This window comes from Acanthochromis polyacanthus, chromosome 5 (assembly GCF_021347895.1).
Source record: "Acanthochromis polyacanthus isolate Apoly-LR-REF ecotype Palm Island chromosome 5, KAUST_Apoly_ChrSc, whole genome shotgun sequence".
Classification (NCBI taxonomy): domain Eukaryota; kingdom Metazoa; phylum Chordata; class Actinopteri; family Pomacentridae; genus Acanthochromis; species Acanthochromis polyacanthus.
Window position 1 is genome coordinate 40,537,506 of NC_067117.1, and position 23,034 is coordinate 40,560,539.

Genomic DNA, 23,034 nt, shown 5'->3' on the forward strand with positions numbered 1-23,034 from the left:
ATGAGTGTCCCACAACATACTAGAGATGAGAAGTGAACGAAAACCTCCACATTACTTGGCGATTTGTTGTGGTCTGTATATAAAAATCTCGGGACGCTAGAAAGCAAATCTCGTTCCAAAATCGCCCGATAGCTCGCGCGATTTCGGAACGAGATTTGCTTTCTAGCGTCCCGAGATTTGAATACAGGCCTCCTGGGACACTTTCTCTGGAGTTTTTCTGGGCACAACCAGCTCGAAGGAGGCTCGAGGTTCGAGCCAGAACATGTGGAGGGATTACATGTCTTATCTCCCAGGTAGAGATGGAAGACACTGCTCAAGAAAGGGATGTTTTCAATCTCTTCTTTACCGCCACTGCATCCTGTGTCTGGATAAACAGGAAGAAAATGATGTACAATACTAATTCCAAACAAGTTTTGAGGGACTTCACACGTCAGAAAGTGGACAGTATTTTTCAAAAACACCATTTTGCCTCAGTAGTGTTGATTCTTGAGTGTCTAAACTAATGTTTCCAACAGTGTTCATGTGGTGAATTTATAATCTGACTCACCCACACTCCCTGAATTACTCTTAACACCAAATAATCTTATGTACTCAGGGTTCTCGCCAGGATTTTTTTCAGCGTAACGGCAGGTCCTCCTGCACACGCGCGCAATAAACGGGAACGCGCATGTGCGCATGCGCAATAGACGGGAATGGGTCAATCGACAGGAAAGTACGGCCGAGGTGGGGAGACATAAATTAACCTAGATAGGCACCCAGTCGATATAAAACAAACGCACATGGCGTTATCTGTCAAAATAACAGCGCAGCGGCCCTAATCACAGTGTTAACCCTTCCTGTTCGGCCCGTGGTCAGGAAGCCCGGGGTTAACCCCCTTCACTTCCTCAGCAGCCGTAGAGGCAAAAACACAGGAGCCCAGCCGTATCGAAGAACACTGCATCCTTTATTGTCTATCAACAGTGGCTGAACCGCACAGTACCGCCAACCCAGCAACTACACACCTCTCCACCTCTACCAACTGCCGTCTCGGGCTGCATTCAAGGTAGCTTGGACATCTCGCTCTCCCCCTCTCTCCGTCACACACACACACGCTGCTCTCTGTCCCTCTCTCATGACGGAGCCACACACTCTCATAACAACAGCGTCATCTTTGAAATGCGCTGGCGTAGCGGCCCTAATCCCAGCATAATCTTTTAAACTGAGCGTAACGGGCCATTAAGACTGCGTAACGGCCTGTTACGCTGAAATGCGCTGGCGAGAACCCTGGTACTATTCGTACGGGAGATTAGATTACCTGGAGATCTTTGTGACATCTTCATTTCACCTCCTGTCATGAGCTGCATCACTGCATCGTATCATTCTCGGTGCTTTTGTTTACATTCAAACCCTGTACAGCTTCTTTGGTTTTGGTCTGATTTCAATGTTGAGACTTTTAGAATAGAGCCTACCAGTGATAGATGGAGGCCTCACTGAACCTCCTTTTCAAAGCTTTTTTTCAGACTTCACATGCTGACCTTCAGTTCCATGATCTAAAAGACCTGACTGACCCTCACACGCTTTTCTTACATGCATGTATCGTCAGTACAGTTCATTAGTATGGCTGTCACGCTGCTAAATAATTACCATCACTATAGCTTCTATGATGTATATTTCAGCTTATTCATTAAATATATTTTGGATATTCATTTGAAAATATTTTTTGACATTATAACCCAGAGAAATCTGTACTTTCATTTCATTTACGTTGCAGTTAAGTCTGGTACCCTGCCGTTTTCGTCATATCCCATTTAGCAGCTGTAGCAGTGCAGAAAACGATAAGCTACACTTCATAAAAAGTGCAATTTCATTGCTTAATCAGGATAAAAATGGGACTTTTTTGAATTTTTCTGAATGCATAACTGTTTGCAGGATGTGAACCAGCCCAGAGCGACATGCATCCTCCAGGATGTCACTCCAGGGACCTACACTATAGAGGTACATGAACGCAGCACAGCACCAAGCTTCAGCTACACAGACTGATACTTGGAGCTGTAGTAAAATGGTTAAAATGGGACCTACTGAAATCTACTGTGCACCGTTTATGTGTTTATTAAAATGGAAATGTTTTTTTTGTTTCAAATGTCATATTTATTCGTTTGTACATGAATTTGTTCTTTTTCTCCCCTCTACTCCTTCTTTTTGTGTCAATGTTGTTCTTTGTCCTGTCAGCTAAGAGATGATGGTAACACAACCAGGAGACAAACTCAGTACCACGTCAGCCAAGGTGAGACACACTCACATAATACAACACAAATGAAAAGCTCCGTTAGCAAACTTGTCCCAGATGTGGCTACAGATTATTTTAATTGCTGATTTGTGGGTGATTAAATGTCTATTTTTCATAACGCAGCATGATGTATTTAGATATATAGAGTTTTTAGTCACCACTGTAATTACATGAGCTTTTGGATAAATAAACATTTATTGTATTGTGTCATATATTTCTTTAGAGGGAACAGATGAAGCTTATTCTTTCTTCTCTTTAGGAGTTTTAAAACTGTGCTCATGAAGTTGTGAAGCTGTTTTAACATTGTAATTTCTTGTTCCATTTGGCCTATACATACTGGGTGTGTGTGAACTAGGGAGGCTTCATGTGGTCACACTTGCAGATTAAGTTGGGTGACTATTATTTATTTAGCACTTTATTAGCACTTTGATCAAAACACAAATCTGTACTGCAATATGTCACATTAATGGACTGACACACACAGTACTTTAGTCGCATGATGCTAACGGGGAAACACTTTATGGTCATAAAAACATAAAACATCACTGCAATGAGGACAGAGTCTGTACCTGTCACATTATTGGCATTCTCAAATTGGACAATTGAAGTTTAGTTTGTTGCTTCCAGCTGTTTGTAGGAATATTCCCTCTGAGATTATTGAATACCTGCAGCACTAGACAGCAGCAGGATCCATGTGGAACGACAGCAGCAGCTTCATTAATTGCTTGGAAATTATTCCCGACTTGGAAACACAATCGGAGTCAAAAACAGCAAAAGCAGAAAAGTTACGGAATGCTGTCACTTCAACACACTGATGAAGCAGCAATATTCATTGTCCCAAATCTGAAAGACACTTTAATTGCCATTTTCCTTTTTTTCTTGTTTTTCCTCTTTTCATTCTCAGTTTACCTGCTTTTCAGTTCCTACTATAATCAGATTAAATGTCCAAATGATACTTCAGCTCATCCTTTGGCTCCGTAACAGTTCATCCTACCAATAACAGACCTTTTTCCATTTGTGTATCAACCAAAATGCTCTGTATATACACAAAAACAGATTCAGGTGTGTCATGCTGGGTGTGTTTGTTCCATCCTCCAGTCCACTCCCCCTGGGCGGGGCCTATCCGTGCCATGGCCATCACGGTGCCTCTGGTCATCATGTCTGCCTTCGCCACCCTCTTCACTGTCATGTGTCGTAAGAAGCAGCAAGGTGAGAGAAACTTTGAGGGCAATTCAAAGGAAGTCTCTCTGTCCCTTGAGTTTAAAAGTCATGTTATATTGCTAAAATTACATAATTTATCAGCCACAAATTGTATAAACAGAAGAATTAGTTGAATTCCTAACCTTGAGACAGTCCTAGAACTAAACACCTGCGATATCCTGTTTAGCTGGAAAACCAAACCTACAATGTCATGTTTCATCAAAACCACTTTGTTCTACATGGCTCACCTAAAAAGTAAATAAAACTAGAACGTGTGCAGAAGTCAGATTCTGTAAGCTACAAAAGAGTACATTTCTCAGTAAAACTATGAGTGATCAGTTACAACCAACAGGAACATGACAGTAATGCAGACTTTTCACTCAAACGGTACCGGGCAGTTGGAAATCCGTTGTGTAGTATATTTATTTCAGCTTATTTAAATATTTGCAAAGTAAATAATCAAAGAAGTTCAAATTTGAGTTTTTCTTTTTTGATGATTTATGGATTTATAACTGTGTCATTTTTGAGTTCTCTCTCTACTTCTAGCCATGGTTGTGTTGTTTCCATACAGGTGAAGGAGTTTGTATTGCAGTGAGGAAAAAGCTTACATGGAGTAAAAATGTGACAGAAGCAAAAACCTCTTATAAACTACTTGAGACTCAGAGGGTTAATGTAAATTAATGAAGTAGAATAGATGAGTTTCTTTCCTTCCATATTGTGACTGTTTCAATTTTGAATTCAAAATACAGTTTTCAACCGGCCTGCAGACGTCCACAGTCCACTGGTGGGAGCCTTTATTTTATGTTGTGCAGCTATGAAACCCAAAAGATGAATTTTAATGTATTTGGAGATTCTTTTATTAGCAGCATGTCACTTCAAGTTCTTTGACATGTTAGACAATAATCAGTTTTACTCTTAAACTACTTTTTAAAATCCAAGTTACACGGTAATAATAAAATTAATGAAATTGTCGGAGGTAAAAGCTCAATGCAGTGTATAAAAATCAATGCATTTAAGGAGGTACAACAAGAAAAACTGAAGATCAGAAAAGTCTCTCTGATAAAAATATATTTTAAGAAGAAAGATGTCAGTGACTCAGTCATTTTCAGGCCTCTGTCCAAGGTTCTCTAAAAGTCTGCTGGCGAATAAGGTACCAATAAGTCAGAAAGATTAGAAGAGAGGCTATGAAGGGCCTTAAAAGTTATCAATAAAATGTGTCCTGAAAGCTGTCGCCCCGTCTATCCTGAGTGTGCAGACTGAAACAAGAGTGACTGTGTTCTGAACTGCGTGGAGTTGATCTGTTGCTGTGATTGAAACCTGGTGAAGTTAAAGCACACATCCTAATCTAATGGCTGAGTTTCTGTCTGTTATCTAAGCTCGTGTCTGTTTTCCTTTTAGAAAACATCTACAGTCAGTTAGACGAGGAGAGCAGCGAGTCGTCCAATCAAAGCGCTGCGTTGAACGCTGATCGGCCATGGCCCCGCCCCAAAGTCTTCATCTGCTACTCCAACAGAGACTGCCCCAAACACACCAGCGTCATCCAGAGCTTCGCCTACTTCCTACAGGACTTCTGCAACTGCGAGGTGAGATGTTCAAACCTGAACTGGAGACTGGCTAAATGGACGATGATGAATATGAGGAAGTAAACTGTGGCATGTGGTTGTGGCATCTTTGTTTGCTCAGGTTGTGTTCGACCTGTGGGAACACCTGGAGATGTGTAAAGAGGGGCAGATGTCGTGGCTCAGCCGGCAGCTGGATGAAGCAAACTTTATCATCACTGTCTGTTCCAAAGGCCTACGGTACTCTCTCTACTACACTGACTTTAAAAACAACAGCAGAAAGAAGTACTGCTGCTGTGTTGAATACTGCAGTTCCTCCAGTGGCCACTAGAAGATGCTAATCGTTTTTAAGGAAAAACTATCTCTACTATGAAATGAACCAGATTGTTTTCTTCTTCCCTGCCATATTTTTTCCTTGAAAAACAAATGCCCGCTGACCCACTTTTAGCAAGCTTTCTCGCACTCCAATTATGCATTGAGATGAATATATGAGGAGTAAAATGGCTGAAATTGACGGTATCTAGTAAATTTTAATGTATGAAAAATGTGCAAGAGGTGGGTCGACGTGCAACTTCAAAAATGTGCTTTTTTTTCAGAAAGTATTTAATACACCAAGCCAGAAATGAACAAATATCTTTATTAAAATCCTTATTCTCTGCTATAAACATTTCAGAAAAGTTAGAAATAGTCGGAATGACTAATTAACCATCTGCAGCTCTTCCTGGGTTTATAATGCTGTAAAAAGTAAAGACAAACAATTAGTATTTGTAGTTTAAACTTTTCTGAGCTGAAGGAGCTAACCTGTGTGTTTCAGTGTTCGGTGGCTGTGGTGGATGTTTACTGTATGAAACTTAATAATATGATCTGTACCAGTAAACATTCTTTACACTGAGACATCAGTCCTTTCTTTTCCATATTGCTTTGCATTGTGTTCTGTTTAAACTGCTTCACTTGTCTTTCTACAGCTACTACATGGAGAAGAAGAGCCGCAGAGGAAAGACGCCGGTCAATCGTCGTCACAACAGCAGCAGCAGCAGCAGCAGCTCCACTGTGATTGGTGGGTCAGGCGGTGACCTGTTTGTTGTGGGTGTGGCCATGATTGCAGAAAAGCTGCGGCTGGCGAAGCAGAGCGACAGGGACGGAGCTCAGGAGCTGAACCGCTACATGACGGTTTACTTCGATTACTCGACAGAAAACGACATTCCCACCATGCTGAGTCTGGCTCCCAGGTACAGCAGACAACACTCTGAACCCCAAACACTTTCTGGGTGTTTGTCGCTCCTGTCGCATTATTTTTTTTTTTTTACTGCAACATGAAGTCCTGCACCCCTACAGAAACAGCACAACTGTGGTTAGAAGTAGAGAGAACTCAAACCTGTCCTTTCTGCAGTTTGGTGAAGTTTTAATTCTATTAAACATAAAAGCAAATTTTGAATTTCTGGGTTTTAGTACGTCAAACATATAAACATTTGAGTGGTATCCAGAAATATCATTATAAACCTGTTTTGTGTGTATTGTGGGATCCTGAACTCCAAGCAGTATTCCTGTCAAATGTTTCCTCACTTTAGTCTAATTTTTCACTGCAGTTATAGTTCCAGCACCTTAATCCCATAAAACATGGAAATAGATGGACTTGTTTGATAAATTATTTTCCAAAAATATAAAAAATACTTGGAATCAACAATTTTCCAGTTTCCCAGCGGTGTTACTGAGACTGGAAGAAGTCGTGACTCCGTGTCCCAGATACATTTTTGATTTATCTGCTCTTTGTACACACAGCCTGCAGTTCATCCCACTTAAACAAAAAGGTCTCTGAATTTTTCTCATTTGACTCTTGGTCACACCTGAGTCACCAATGGTTTCACAGTTGTACCGAGGAGTTGATCCTTTTTTTTCCTTTTGTTTTTAGAATCTGTTTAGAGGAACTACTCATTTTTGGACGTGCAAAATATTAAATTTCACAATTTTAAGCTTAGATTTGGCTAAATTTCCAGACTGAATTCCCAGATAAGTAGTTCAAGAACCATCAGAAAGCTCAAAATTTCTTTCTTTTTTACAATTACTGGCTCTGATAAATAACTGTAATTTTGGCAACTGTGTAAAGATAGCGTACCTTTAAAATGGAGTGGTGGGTCGATGATGAAAGTAACTGGGAGATTATTCAGCCCTTAAAACCATCATTGAATGTGTTCAGGTTTAAGCTGATGGACCAGCTGCCTCAGCTCTTCAGTCAGCTCCACTCCAGTCAGTCCAGTCTGGCTGAGCGTGAGCAGCAGCCGCTCAACGTCTCCAGGAGGAACTACTTCAGGAGCAAGTCCGGACGCTCGCTCTACATCTCCATCTGCAACATGCACCAGCACATCAGCCAGAACCCCGACTGGTTCGAGAAGCAGCTGACTCCTGCAGGAGGCTCCTCCTCCGAGTCCTCCTCCAAACAGCTTCCTCTGCCTGCTGCTCCAAGTCCTCCCCCAAAGCCTCCCTGCTGCTCCTCATCTCAGGCTGAGCAGCGGTTTGACTCTGGCCTGGTGCTGAATGAGGTGGTGGTGAGAACGCTGCCGCTGGAGGGCAGCGACACAACGCCCAGGAGGAACATGCTCCTGCTGGCCCCGGGCTCCAGCTCTAGCCTCAGCCTTGGCCCAAGTCCCAGTCCTGGTCTGTGTCCCAGTCCTGGTCTGTGTCCCAGTCCTGGTCCCTGTCCCGGTCCTGGTCCTGGTCCCTGTCCCGGTCCTGGTCCCTGTCCCAGTCCTGGTCCCTGTCCCAGTCCTGGTCCCTGTCCCGGTCCCAGCCTGCCCCGCTGCTCACTGGGAGCCGCTTCAAGGTAATAACACCAGCTTGTTTTTTATCCTCCTGACTTCAGACTGTCTGTCTGACTGCTGCTGCTTTATGTCTCTTTCAGGTCCACTTCTGGAATAGCTGGACTTTTACCGGAGGAGCCTTCCTCCTCATCTTCCTCTTCCTCTTCACCTCCCCCCATTCTGCAGGATGAGGTGTGTCCTGACCCCGCCCAGGCAGAGGAGAGCTGTCCATCTGCTCCAGAGGTCCCACCTCCTCGTGATTCGGGCATCTATGATTCGTCTGTCCCCTCCTCAGAGCTTTCTATCCCTCTAATGGAAGGACTGTCACATGACCAAGCAGACTCCTCCTCCCTGGCTGACAGCGAATCGTCTTCTTCTGGGCTGGGTAAGGCGGCTGTCTGTCACCTGATACTTTGTGCATTTGCAGTATCTCTCTGCTGTTACCTTTCACTTCCTCGTGTATCTTCTCCATAAAGAGAATAACTGATCACGTGTCTTTTAGGAGACGAGGAGCTGCCGGCGGTCGTGTCGCTCTGCTGCAGCTCTGTGACGGAGTGTAAAGCTGAGCTGCACCACCATCATCACAGCGACTCTCTCACTCCTGTGGCACTGATGTAGAGGACGCCAGCAGCCAATCAGTGAGGACCAGCCCAGTGATGTCATCACAGGGCCAGAAGTGTACTTGGCTGTACTGGTCTTTTCTGGTCTGTACTGGTCTGTACTGTCATTGCCAATCAAACATAACTGGAAGAATGAGAAGACACTGGAGGGTCACATGTTCTCATCAGCGATGGGAGTTCTATGTTGTAGAACTCTCCTTTTCATTGGCAGTGGTAACCATGGAGACAGTACTTTCTGGTAATCATGATAACCACTGATTTTAGAGCTGTAGTCCTTGTGAACTGTGACAAACACCACTCTGTTTTTTTGAACACTGTTCCCTGGTAACTATGGAGACCACTGTATTCTGGAACTCCAGTCCCCTGTGTTTATGGTAACGGTGGTGTTCTGCAGCGTTGGTCCCTGGTAACTATAGTAACCCCCGATGTCTAGGACAGTATTCCAGGGTAACTGTGGTAACCACTGGGTAGTAGAACATTGGTCACATTTATCTGTGGTAACTCCTGCATTCTAGGGCATTAGAACATGTAGCTGTGGTAAATAGTGTGTTCAGGAACACAGATCCCTGTGACGATGGTAGCCTCTGCATTTTTACAACAACAGTCCTCTTAACTGTAACCACAGCATTCTGGGACACTACTTCTTGGTGTAACTATGGTAATGACTACATTTTGGAATGCCAGTCCAGGTGGTTATGGTAACGACTGAGTCCTAGAACAGTAGTCCCTTGTCACTGTGGTAACCACTGGGTTGTAGGACGTTTGTCACTGGTAACTATGGTAACCACTGCCTGCTGATAGAACAAGTACTGTAACCAACTGATTGATTGATTGATTGATCGATTGAGTTCTAGAATGCTGACAACTATGGTAACCACTAAGTTCTGGAACACTTAGCCCTGGTAACCGCTGCATTTTAGAGTGGTTGTCTTAGTAACCTCTGAGTTCTACAACCATAGTCCCTGTCGCTCAGTTGTACAACGTTTGGTCACAGGTAGCCATGGTAACTGCTGGGTTCTGAAACTTTACTCCCTGGTAACAATGGTAGTGACTGTGTTTGTCCAAATCGCCATGGCAACCGCCTTGTTCTGTAGCGATGATAATTCCAGTATCTGTGGGAAACATGAAGTTCAGGACCACTGCTCCCTGGTATCTCTGGTAAGCAGGTCGTCTAGAGTGATAGTCTCTGGTAACTAAGGAGCTTTGTACCACTAATCCGCCTGCTTGGAGGGTTTGAAGGACTGGATCTCCAGATGAGTTGAAACCAAAGCGTACCTCGATGGATTGGTTGCTTGATTAGTAACGGCTGACGGTGGGTGGAAGTCTGTTACCAAAACAAGACGCTGAAACCAACTGATTGTTCTGATCTTGGATGCAGAAATGCAGGAAGTCACAGGACTGCAGACATGTTCAGATGTGACCCAGCTACAGCATCTGACATCTTCAGAGCAGCTGAACTAGAGGCTGCTGAACACATCAGCGCAGAAAGGGCACAACAGGATGCATTTTCTATTATCATTTGTAATATTCTCAACATTTGGGACCCAAACCAACTCAATACTTAACAATTTGCAGAAAACCTGAACATGAATACCGTTTATAAAGTTTCTGTTTTTCACTTACATCTGCGCTTTTATATTAGGAGTAGAAGGTGATGGAGTATTGTAGGACTGTTAAAGAGCTGTCAGCAGTGGTACTTCAACCTAATAATGTGACATAATACAGTGGAAGAGTGTAAATCTGTTTGTTGTGAACTGAGAAGTTGTTTCTTTTCGTTGCAGAAAGTGGCAAAGATGATGGCGCTTCAGTTTTAAAAATGACCACATGACTTTAAATATACCCAGTTGTGCCTGAAAAATGACCTGCTTATCAAGTGTGTGATGGGATTCTGTCAGACGTCAAATTTAGGAGAAATTAAACAATTTTTAAAAAAACTTTTTATATCAAAATTCAGAAATGGCAATCCATTCATTTCTCTTAGAGAATTTTTATATAAACAGAATAATTCCAGGCTTTTTCTTGTAAATCTTTTTTATTTCCTGACAGGAATGTGCAGTTATTGATCCCTTGTACATATGTCCTGATAGGCAGAGGACACCGAGGATCAGCGGCTGCACTAATTTTGTTTTCTGGATCACAAACCTTGAGTTCAGTGTGCTTTAAGTTTTTATAAACTCCTTTTAAAGTCCGTTTTCTGAGTTGCTGCTGACGGCTTTTGGTTCATCTACAGATGTGTTTGTTGGAAGGATAGTTGGAGCATTTCCCACTTGTAAATATTTGTATTTTACTCTGAAAATGTCTAATCTGATTTTATTTTGTATAGACTGTTATTTCAGTATTTTTTTTAATTTTTTAGAAATGTACTGTTTTATAGTACCTTAATTTAGGAAATAAATAAATCAGTCCACACAAACATTCTTCTTTTCATATTTTCTTTCAGTCACAGACTACTGGGAGTTTGTAGGATTTCTCGGTAGCTCATAGATTCTTACATTTGTTGCAGGATGTAAAGCTTTTTATCAGATAACCAGGAGGTAATGCTGCTGCATCATAACCACTTATTTAACAACCCTATTGAACCATTTGTATCTCATTTGATCCATTTGTTTCTGAGACCTTTTATCTCATCAACAGGATGAGCAGTTTCCTTAAAAACCTGTTGTCTATAACCTGGTGCATGTATTCTGCCCCCTTGTGGATCATCGCTCCACTACTGGCAGCTGAAGTCGTTTTTTGCCCCTTTTTAAAATGGCTACTCGTCCACACACATTTTTTTTTTGGAACATCATTGCTAGTTTTCAAGAAGTAACGGTAAAAATAACATCTACATTATTACTCCTTTTTTAAAATAACTATTTTCTGCATTGAAAGAATCCATATTTGCTGAGTAATTCATTGTTTATCTTGCAGGTAACTCATATTAAAATGTGTGTATCAGATGCGATACTCCAGGATTATAACATGCTTTTTCCTGAATGTAACATGTTTGTAATGCAATCTACAATATACCAATGAAAATACAAGCGCACACTATTTTGATGCCTTAATTATCTTAATGAATGAATGAAATGCCATCTTCAAATGCATTCTGAGTATTTTTACAATAACAATTCCTCTGAAATTACAGTCACTCTACTATACTGACTTTTTTTTAGATGTCAAAAGGATTAGAGGAAGAAAAGTGAAAAAGAAATTACACTGAAAATGTCAACAAACTGGATGGCAACACAGTGACAGAGGATGAGGAGGAGATAGAGCAGGTTTATGGCATGAGTCCAGATGTTCAGTGTGAGAACCTACTGGGAGATGGAGACAAAGCTCCCAGCAGTTTGTTGTTTTGTTCTTTCTTTTTTATTTGAATTCTTATATTATTTTTTGCACTGAAGTGTGTCGGCTCACTCAGTGCTAATTAGTAGACTGGAGTCAGTGGAGTTTTGCTTTAGATTGTTGTGAGCAGAAAGTTCCAAAAACGCTCAAATTTAAGACAAAAAAATATATCCTAAACAAAATGATAGGGCAAAATTTTTCTTTTGGATTTTGTTCAAAGAGGTAATAAACATCTGGGTTTCATTAGTTATAATTTTCTGGCTGTTTTTTGACGGGTCAGGCATTACAGGGTTTGTTCTACATCTGCTCAGCGTCTCACTTGCTGCAAGCTAACTAACAGGTTTTACTTTCTTCTAGTGAAACTCACTCAGAACTCAGTGACATAAAGAGCAGCAGACAGCTCTATAGTGTGGACGCTGTGAGGCATCAGAGCCTAAAACAACAGGAGCCAGTAAAACTCACAGACTGTGCTCAAAGGCACAAAGTCAGCCAGTCTGCAAAGGCCCACCTTCAAAATAAGGGCACAAGCCTCAGCTGGATTTTACAACCTAAAGGTCTGTTTAATTCGATTTTTCTGTAAATCTGATCGTTGAGTCATTAAAGGTGTTTCTTGTCAAAGCAGCTAACTGAACCACAGTGATTCACACCAAGGGAGCAAATGAATAAAGTACAGAATGCAGCAGAGTAAAATTACATTTAAACAATAAACACAACAGATAAGTTAACCCTGTAAAACCCACTGATAAATAAAACAACAGTTTTATACATTTTTTTTGTTATATATATTTTTCTATATTTAGGTTTTACAGAGTTATGTCGATTATACATAAATAAAATAAATAGGTTGCTTCTAGTAATAATAGTAAATGCCATTTAAAAAGATTTGTGCAAATGTGATGTATCTCAGCCCCCAAAACACTGAAAAAGTCCTTCATTCATAAAAGCAAGTTTTGAAGTAGATTTTTTTTTAAATGGGCTGTTTCTACTAGAATTTCTACGTAATCTAAAAAGAAATGTGCAAATGTGATGCATCTCAGGCCTGAAAACACTGAAAAATGAAGTCTTTAAAGGAAAATAAAAACAAAAACAAGTTTTATCCCTGTAAAATCTACTGTTGCAAAAATACATCCGTTTTCTTTTATTCAGGAAAAAAGGCAAACAATCAAAACTTGTCAAAGTTAAAATACTAAATGCATTGAACTAAAATAAAAGTACAGACAAGTTGAAAAAAGTGCTCAAAACTTTATAAAGTCATTAAAATATTACATAGGAAAATGTTTTGGAATTGCAGAAATAGATCAGTGAAGGTCAGACTTTGAGTAACAGTGGTAATAAATGAGGCTCTTATTTTGACACGTGAGGAGACTAAGCTGTGACTCATGAAGGAACCAAGAATCACAGAGACTCCGTCTGTGGCTGAGATCAGCTCAACCTGGACTTTTATTCATGTACAAAGGAGAAGCTTGACTTTTTATTCACGGGACGAGCGACAGAAGCTGGAAACACCACTTTGGTTGTTTGTTTATTTGTTTGTTTGTTTGCTGTAAAGCCACATATCGTCATTCCGTGTTCCGGAGCTTTGGAAGGAGCTGCGGTCCGATGCTGGCAGGTGATGGATGTCAGCGGGGATTCCGGTGAGGACGAGCTGCTCCCTGACAGTTTATCTGCTTTATTTAGGTTTTTTAAAAGAACTAAAAGTGTTGAAACGGCAATAAAAAATGTGGGTTGAGCCACAGAGTTAACTCTGTGTCTGCCGAGGGTTCAGGAGGAGTCTGTGGTGGAGAAGAGACTCAGAAAAGAGGCTTTCTGAAAGAGAAAGGAGGTTTTCTTAAAGAGAAACAGGTTTTCTTAAAGAGAAAAGAGACTTTCTTGCTGTGAGTCACAGGTTTGCTTCAGCTTGGGGTTCATTCCAGAGCTGGAGAACATTTAACGTCCCACTCATCAAATTTACAATCATCCAAAATGCTAAAACCTGCAGCAGTTGTGTAAATGTTCTTGTCCTGAGACCAAATCTAACAAAACTAGGAGAAAAGAATGTCTGAAAATATTTTTAAAATACCAAACAAGTCTGGAGTTCCCCTAAAATGATATTTTTCTCATGTCCCACCCCCCAGACCAAACTGAATCTCTAATAAAACAGTTCAAATCAAGTTTAAATCTGCTTTTTTATTTATATTTTTATTGAGGTCTCTTGTAATTGTGGGAATATTTTTTAATCAACATAACATTTTCAATAATAATCCGTATACATGAAACGTGTCTCACAGAACGTTAGCATTACCTGTTGATGATGTTTTGTGTGTTGTTTCTGTTGTTGTGTGTCTCGTTTCTGTCGTTTTATTTCTTATTTTTGTCATTTTGTGTCTCGTTTCTGTCATTTTGTGTCTCATTTCTGTCATTTTGTCTCATTTTTGTCATTTTGTGTCTCATTTTTGTCAACTTTTTCTCATTTCTGTCATTTTGTGTCTTGTTTCTGTCGTTTTATGTTTTGTTTTTGTCATTTTGTGTCTCGTTTTTGTCATTTTGTGTATTGTCTGTCATTTTGTGCCTCGTTTCTGTCATTTTGTGCCTCGTTTCTGTAATTTTGTGTCTCGTTTTTGTCATTTTGTGTCTTGTCTGTCATTTTGTGCCTCGTTTCTGTCATTTTGTGCCTCGTTTCTGTCATTTTGTGCCTCGTTTCTGTCGTTTTGTGTCTCGTTTTTGTCATTTTGTATCTTGTTTCTGTCATTTTGTGTCTTGTTTCTGTCATTTTGTCTTGTTTCTGTCATTTTGTGTCTCGTTTTTGTCATTTTGTATCTTGTTTCTGTCATTTTGTATCTTGTTTCTGTCATTTTGTCTTCTTTCTGTCATTTTGTGCCTCGTTTTTGTCGTTTTGTGCCTCGTTTCTGTCGTTTTGTGTCTCGTTTTTGTCATTTTGTGTGTTGTTTCTGTCATTTTGTGTCTTGTTTCTGTTGTTTCATGTCTTGTTTTTGTCATTTTGTGTCTTGTTTCTGTCATTTTGTGTCTTGTTTCTGTCGTTTTATGTCTTGTTTTTGTCATTTTGTGCCTCGTTTCTGTCATTTTGTCTCATTTTTGTCATTTTGTGTCTCATTTTTGTCAATTTTTTCTCATTTCTGTCATTTTGTGTCTTGTTTCTGTCGTTTTATGTCTTGTTTTTGTCATTTTGTGTCTTGTGTCTGTCATTTTGTCTCGTTTCTGTCATTTTGTGTCTTGTTTCTGTCATTTTGTGCCTCGTTTCTGTCATTTTGTCTCATTTTTGTCATTTTGTGTCTCATTTTTGTCAATTTTTTCTCATTTCTGTCATTTTGTGTCTTGTTTCTGTCGTTTTATGTTTTGTTTTTGTCATTTTGTGCCTCGTTTCTGTCATTTTGTGTCTCGTTTTTGTCATTTTGTGTCTTGTCTGTCATTTTGTGCCTCGTTTCTGTCATTTTGTATCTTGTTTCTGTCATTTTGTATCTTGTTTCTGTCATTTTGTCTTCTTTCTGTCATTTTGTGCCTCGTTTTTGTCGTTTTGTGCCTCGTTTCTGTCGTTTTGTGTCTCGTTTTTGTCATTTTGTGTGTTGTTTCTGTCATTTTGTGTCTTCTTTCTGTTGTTTCATGTCTTGTTTTTGTCATTTTGTGTCTTGTTTCTGTCATTTTGTGTCTTGTTTCTGTCGTTTTATGTCTTGTTTTTGTCATTTTGTGTCTTGTGTCTGTCATTTTGTCTCGTTTCTGTCATTTTGTGCCTTGTTTCTGTCATTTTGTGCCTCGTTTCTGTCATTTTGTCTCATTTTTGTCATTTTGTGTCTCATTTTTGTCAATTTTTTCTCATTTCTGTCATTTTGTGTCTTGTTTCTGTCGTTTTATGTTTTGTTTTTGTCATTTTGTGCCTCGTTTCTGTCATTTTGTGTCTCGTTTTTGTCATTTTGTGTCTTGTCTGTCATTTTGTGCCTCGTTTCTGTCATTTTGTGTCTTCTTTCTGTCATTAGGGTCCGAGCACCGAGGGTGCGAAGGACAGGCGGTGCCAGGGCACCGACTGTCCAAGGCACCAGCGGTGCCAAGGACCCTATTGAAACCCTAGGGTTTATTATTATTATTATTAGGGTCCGAGCACCGAGGGTGCGAAGGACAGGCGGTGCCAGGGCACCGACTGTCCAAGGCACCAGCGGTGCCAAGGACCCTATTGAAACCCTAGGGTTTATTATTATTATTATTATTATTATTATTATTATTATTATTTTTTTTTTCTCCCGTAAAGTAAATTGGCTTTTTGGCGGCCTTATCATACTCCAAAACGCGTGAAATTTGGCATGCACATCAGGACTGGCGAAAAATTTGATATTTTATGGGAGTTGCGCATGTGCGTGGCAAAATGGCTCTATAGCGCCACCTGCAAAGTTGAAAAAGTAGTCATTAGGCCAACTGCCACAATGTTTCATGTACAGCTACAATATTTGGTGGGCATATGCAGAACATCTGGACACACCAAAAAGTCAATTACAGCCACGCCCTAAACCCAACAGGAAGTCGGCCATCTTCAATTTGCTGTAAATTTTTCAAACTTAATCGCTCCTCGGGAAATGACTTGCCTTTTTGGCGGCCTTATCATGAACCAAAACGCGTGAAATTTGGCGTGCACATCAGGACTGGCGAAAAATTTGATATTTTATGGGAGTTGCGCATATGTGTGGAAAAATGGCTCTATAGCGCCACCTGCAAAATTGAAAAAGTGGTCATTAGGCCAACTTCCACAATGTTTTATTTACAGCTACAATATTTGGTGGGCATATGCACCACATCAGGACACACCAAAAAGTCAATCACAGCCACACCCTAAACCCAACAGGAAGTCGGCCATCTTGAATTTGCTGTACATTTGTCAAAATTTATAGCTCCTAGTGGATAAGTCTGAGAGAACTGAAATTTGGCCAGTACATTCACCAGACCTTTCTGATGAAAAGTTATCAAAAACTCAACCAGAAGCCAAAAGGTGTGGCCATGGCGGAGCCTCAAACAACTGATCCTTCGCCATGAAACAGGAATTGGTGTCTAATTCTTCTCAACATGCTCCAATCTGCCTGAAACTTTACATGTATGATGACAGTCCTGTCCTGATGTCATCCACATAGGGATATTCATTGACAGTCATAGCGCCACCTTGTGGTTTCAGGAAATAGACATCTTTTACACTTTCATGCCCTATTGTTACCCGGTTGATCATATTCACTTCAAATGCAGTGACAACAGCCTAAACACATTGATGATGCATCCCAGTGAAAATGGTGACTTGTCATCAAAGGGCGTGTCTGTGGCGGCCAAACCAATTTCCATGTTTCGCCATGAAAATTTAACGATTCATATCTCAGCTGAACAACATCCTATCTGCCTCAGACTTCACATGCTGGATACCAGGTCCAGTCTGAACACATCCACACTCATAAATTTTGAAAAAGTCATAGCGCCACCTGTTGGTAATAGTAAGTTTAAGGCCTTATATTTTCAGGTACAATGGCCCCAAACTTGGTGATATCATGCTGGAAATTGGTCAGTCGAGTCTTCACCTCTTGACAATCACACACTGTGAAGGGTGTGACATTTCATGCAACGCTGTTGCCGTAGCAACCAAATATCGCCATGAAAAACAAAGCCCTTTCTGACAGGTTAGGAATACTCCAAAGCTCACAAAAATTACCACACACATCACCATTGACCCAAGGAACAACACTGTATGCATCTCGGCACTGCACATGCTATAGCGCCCCCTACAGTATTTTTAACAAACAGCCCCCCCAGCACGTTTCACCTACATCCATGAAATTTGGGAGGCTTATAGAGCACATCAGGACGCACAAAAAAGCCTCTTGGAGCCATGTCCTAAACCCAACAGGAAGTCGGCCATCTTGGATTAATTGTGAGATTTTTGATGATTTTTCTCATTTTTGAGAGTTAATACCTCCTAGGGGATAATTCCAGGAGACCTGAAATTTTGTCAGTCCACACAGCAGGACTTGGTTTGGAAAAGTTATCAAAAGTTTAACCAGAAGCCAAATGGCGTGGCCATGGCGACCATTAGAGTTTTGATGCTTCGCCATGAAACAACAACTGCTGTATAACTCTCCTCTGCATGCTCCAATCTGCCTCAAACTTTCCATGTGTGATCACAATCCAATCCTGATCACATCTACAGGCCAACAGACACTCTCAGTTGCAGCGCCACCTGTTGGAGGGACAATAAATGCTGTATAACTGGCCTCTACATGATCAAATCAGCCTGAAACTTTTCATGAGTGATCAGAGTCCAGCCCTCATCACATCCACTGTTTGAAATACACTCTGAGTTACAGCGCCACCTGGTGGTGGATGGGCAGGAAATGCTGTATAACTAGTCTGAACATGCTCCAATCTGGCTGAAATTTTACATGTATGATTGGACTCTGGTCCAGATGCGATTCAGAGGCCGACATACACTCTCAGTCACAGCGCCACCTGGTGGACGTGCGTGGATTCACCGACCAGCGTGGATGCGAGGACCCGTCCATCGCTGCTTGCAGCTTTAATTATTATTATTATTATTATTTTTATTTTATTTTTTTTCTCCCGTAAAGTAAATTGGCTTTTTGGCGGCCTTATCATACTCCAAAACGCGTGAAATTTGGCATGCACATCAGGACTGGCGAAAAATTTGATATTTTATGGGAGTTGCGCATGTGCGTGGCAAAATGGCTCTATAGCGCCACCTGCAAACTTGAAAAAGTAGTCATTAGGCCAACTGCCACAATGTTTCATGTACAGCTACAATATTTGGTGGGCATATGCAGAACATCTGGACACACCAAAAAGTCAATTACAGCCACGCCCTAAACCCAACAGGAAGTCGGCCACCTTCAATTTGCTGTAAATTTTTCAAACTTAATCGCTCCTCGGGAAATGACTTGCCTTTTTGGCGGCCTTATCATGAACCAAAACGCGTGAAATTTGGCGTGCACATCAGGACTGGCGAAAAATTTGATATTTTATGGGAGTTGCGCATATGTGTGAAAAAATGGCTCTATAGCGCCACCTGCAAAATTGAAACAGTGGTCATTAGGCCAACTTCCACAATGTTTTATTTACAGCTACAATATTTGGTGGGCATATGCACCACATCAGGACACACCAAAAAGTCAATCACAGCCACACCCTAAACCCAACAGGAAGTCGGCCATCTTGAATTTGCTGTACATTTGTCAAAATTTATAGCTCCTAGTGGATAAGTCTGAGAGAACTGAAATTTGGCCAGTACATGCACCAGACCTTTCTGATGAAAAGTTATCAAAAACTCAACCAGAAGCCAAAAGGTGTGGCCATGGCGGAGCCTCAAACAACTGATCCTTCGCCATGAAACAGGAAGTGGTGTCTAATTCTTCTCAACATGCTCCAATCTGCCTGAAACTTTACATGTATGATGACAGTCCTGTCCTGATGTCATCCACATAGGGATATTCATTGACAGTCATAGCGCCACCTTGTGGTTTCAGGAAATAGACATCTTTTACACTTTCATGCCCTATTGTTACCCGGTTGATCATATTCACTTCAAATGCAGTGACAACAGCCTAAACACATTGATGATGCATCCCAGTGAAAATGGTGACTTGTCATCAAAGGGCGTGTCTGTGGCGGCCAAACCAATTTCGATGTTTCGCCATGAAAATTTAACGATTCATATCTCAGCTGAACAACATCCTATCTGCCTCAGACTTCACATGCTGGATACCAGGTCCAGTCTGAACACATCCACACTCATAAATTTTGAAAAAGTCATAGCGCCACCTGTTGGTAATAGTAAGTTTAAGGCCTTATATTTTCAGGTACAATGGCCCCAAACTTGGTGATATCATGCTGGAAATTGGTCAGTCGAGTCTTCACCTCTTGACAATCACACACTGTGAAGGGTGTGACATTTCATGTAACGCTGTTGCCGTAGCAACCAAATATCGCCATGAAAAACAAAGCCCTTTCTGACAGGTTAGGAATACTCCAATGCTCACAAAAATTACCACACACATCACCATTGACCCAAGGAACAACACTGTATGCATCTCGGCACTGCACATGCTATAGCGCCCCCTACAGTATTTTTAACAAACAGCCCCCCCAGCACGTTTCACCTACATCCATGAAATTTGGGAGGCTTATAGAGCACATCAGGACGCACAAAAAAGCCTCTTGGAGCCATGTCCTAAACCCAACAGGAAGTCGGCCATCTTGGATTAATTGTGAGATTTTTGATGATTTTTCTCATTTTTGAGAGTTAATACCTCCTAGGGGATAATTCCAGGAGACCTGAAATTTTGTCAGTCCACACAGCAGGACTTGGTTTGGAAAAGTTATCAAAAGTTTAACCAGAAGCCAAATGGCGTGGCCATGGCGACCATCAGCGTTTTGATGCTTCGCCATGAAACATCAACTGCTGTATAACTCTCCTCTGCATGCTCCAATCTCCCTCAAACTTTCCATGTGTGATCACAATCCAATCCTGATCACATCTACAGGCCAACAGACACTCTCAGTCGCAGCGCCACCTGATGGAGGGACAGTAAATGCTGTATAACTGGCCTCTACATGATCAAATCAGCCTGAAACTTTTCATGAGTGATCAGAGTCCAACCCTCATCACATCCACTGTGTGAAATACACTCTGAGTTACAGCGCCACCTGGTGGATAGACAGGAAATGCTCTATAACTGCTCTGAACATGCTACAGTCTGGCTGAAATTTTAAATGTATGATTGGACTCTGGTCCAGATGCGATTCAGAGGCCGACATACACTCTCAGTCACAGCGCCACCTGGTGGACGTGCGTGGATTCACGACCAGCGTGGATGCGAGGACCGGTCCATCGCTGCTTGCAGCTTTAATTTTGTCTTGTTTCTGTCATTTTGTGCCTCGTTTTTGTCGTTTTGTGCCTCGTTTTTGTCAATTTTTTCTCATTTCTGTCATTTTGTGTCTTGTTTCTGTTGTTTTATGTTTTTGTTTACTACGTGATACAAATAGTGTACTATTTGGCCAATTTCAAAGTTTTATTAGATTTTGTTCTTGAATCCATTCATATCCATCCGTGCATCATAGACTTCTCAATCCAGACAACACGTACTGAATGATTGATCCAGTCTAAACCAAGACTCGATTACATGATCTAATCCAATTTCAGAATCCCTTTTTGTCTTTAGAACAACCCATTTAGGGCTGCACAGTGGTGTACTGGTTAGCACTTTCGCCTTGCAGCAAGAAGATCCCCCGGTTCGAATCCCGGGGTGGGCCTGGGATCTTTCTGCATCGAATTTGCATGTTCTCCCTGTGCATGCGTGGGTTTTCTCTGGGTACTCCGGCTTCCTCCCACAGTCCAAAAACATGCTGAGGTTAATTGGTTACTCTAAATTGCCTGTAGGTGTGAATGTGAGTGTGATTGTTTGTCTGTATATGTAGCCCTGTGACAGACTGGCGACCTGTCCAGGGTGTCCCCTGCCTTCACCGAGTCAGCTGGGATAGACTCCAGCACCCCCCATGACCCTAGTGAGGATAAAGCGGTGTATAGAGAATGGATGGATGGATGGACAACCCATTTTCCAGATTTAATCCAGTCTGATAGCTGAACTCCAGCTGATGAACTGATTCTAGCCTGAACCTTAAAGGCCTGAGGAGCAGTTTGAAAAAGTCAAGCCTCTCTTCACACTAATGTCCTCCTGAAGATGTAGAACTGGCAAAGTAACCATGGTCTTGTGTAGAGAGGCTGCTGTCTGGACAGTTTGGTGTGGAGTTATCTTAATTTGTTCTTCAGCTCAAAGTCAGCTGATGAAGCTGCTTGATTAGAGACAGAAGCACTTGCATTTCCTTTTATTTATCCACTGCAGAATGAAATATTCTCATTTCCCTGCAGTTTGACGAGCGGTTACTCCACAAAGTCCTTGTTTTGGGATAAAACCTGTGAGTGAGGCTCCACATGATAATCCAACATGATGTTTCATTGAACACTCAGTGGAGAAAAGTCCACGACAATGCGCTCTGCTTTGGTTCTTACACTATACAAAATAAGTTTTTAGCTATTTTTATCTGTCATTTTTCAACCATTTGCTCTTATTTTACTGTTCTCCCTCATTTTTTTCAAATCACAGATAATATCTAATAAATTCAGAGGAGAAAAAGTATTGATTGACATGTTTATTGTAAAAATGGTTAACACTGTAAAATGTGTCCACATAAAAGAAAAATCTGGTAATTTTACTTTTACAATGCTAACCGTAAAATTTCCTCAAAACAAAATCCATCAAACTGACTAAATAATTTCCTCATCAAAAAATGTATTTTTTTTTCTAAATGTTGGTTTCTTCTTTTTCAACAATTGACCATAAAATGACACGATTTTTGTATTTAAATAATAAAAAATGATTTTATTTGTGGGCTGCACAGTGAAGTAGTGGTTAGCACTTTCGCCTTGGAGCAAGAAGATCCCCGGTTCAAATCCTGGCCTGGGATCTTTCTGCATGGAGTTTGCATGTTCTCCCTGTGCATGCGTGGGTTTTCTCCGGGTACTCTGGCTTCCTCCCACAGTCCAAAAACATGCTGAGGTTAATTGGTTACTCTAAATTGTCCGTAGGTGTGAATGTGAGTGTGATTGTTTGTCTGTATATGTAGCCCTGTGACAGACTGGTGACCTGTCCAGGGTGTCCCCTGCCTTCACCCGAGTCAGCTGGGATAGAGTCCAGCACCCCCCTGGATAGATGGATTTTATTTGTATAGCACTTTTATAGTACTCAGAGACACTTTACATTTTTACAATATAAATTCAGCAAATATTAAAACAGAAGAACATCATAAAATGAATCATAAAAAGAAATTATGTATTAAAAGCAGTTGTGAACAGGTGAGGAGTGATTTGAAAATGTTCACATCGGTGCAGTCATGGATGTGTTGGGCCATATTTTTTTAAACTCTTTTTTATTTTTTTTATTTTTTTACAGTTTTTGAACATTGTTTCTGGTCCCTTTATTGCTAGATTTTCACAGTTTTTATTCACAGAAATGTTTTGTTTTTCAAAGCTGTTAGATGTGTTTGTCTCATTTTCCTACCTTTGAATGTTACTGTGTAAAGCAGACAGCGCTGCATGTCTCTGAACAAACAGTCAGTGGATGTGAGTGTTCACCTGTAGAGCTGAATATCACCTACAGACTGATCCACTGTGGGTCTGTTCCACTGTGGGTCTGTTCCACTGTGGGTCTGATCCACTGTGGGTCTGATCCACTGTGGGT

General features: G+C 41.1%; 2 protein-coding genes and 1 long non-coding RNA gene across 4 annotated transcripts in view; 2 read left to right on the plus strand and 1 right to left on the minus strand.

Annotated features, from left to right (window-relative positions):
* Positions 1-11,487, plus strand: part of il17rd (interleukin 17 receptor D) — a 59,245-nt gene extending 47,758 nt beyond the window's left edge. Inside the window, exons 8-16 of the mRNA XM_022206402.2 lie at positions 1,909-1,974; positions 2,209-2,263; positions 3,365-3,475; positions 4,865-5,049; positions 5,150-5,265; positions 5,991-6,254; positions 7,220-7,843; positions 7,922-8,205; positions 8,323-11,487. Coding sequence (XP_022062094.2) covers positions 1,909-1,974; positions 2,209-2,263; positions 3,365-3,475; positions 4,865-5,049; positions 5,150-5,265; positions 5,991-6,254; positions 7,220-7,843; positions 7,922-8,205; positions 8,323-8,438 — 1,821 coding nt within the window. The 3' untranslated portion in view covers positions 8,439-11,487. The remainder of the gene's footprint in view (positions 1-1,908; positions 1,975-2,208; positions 2,264-3,364; positions 3,476-4,864; positions 5,050-5,149; positions 5,266-5,990; positions 6,255-7,219; positions 7,844-7,921; positions 8,206-8,322) is intronic.
* On the minus strand, positions 3,095-7,253 carry LOC127533968 (uncharacterized). Its single transcript, XR_007941866.1, has 2 exons — positions 7,139-7,253; positions 3,095-3,448 (listed from the first exon to the last, which is right to left on the minus strand). It is a non-coding gene; the product is annotated as an uncharacterized LOC127533968 (long non-coding RNA).
* Positions 11,488-13,152: 1,665 nt separating the features above from the next.
* Positions 13,153-23,034, plus strand: part of arhgef3 (Rho guanine nucleotide exchange factor (GEF) 3) — a 64,413-nt gene continuing 54,531 nt past the window's right edge. For both annotated transcript variants that reach the window (XM_051948030.1, XM_051948031.1), the window contains exon 1: positions 13,153-13,401. In XM_051948030.1, coding sequence (XP_051803990.1) covers positions 13,380-13,401 — 22 coding nt within the window. In that variant the 5' untranslated portion in view covers positions 13,153-13,379. The remainder of the gene's footprint in view (positions 13,402-23,034) is intronic.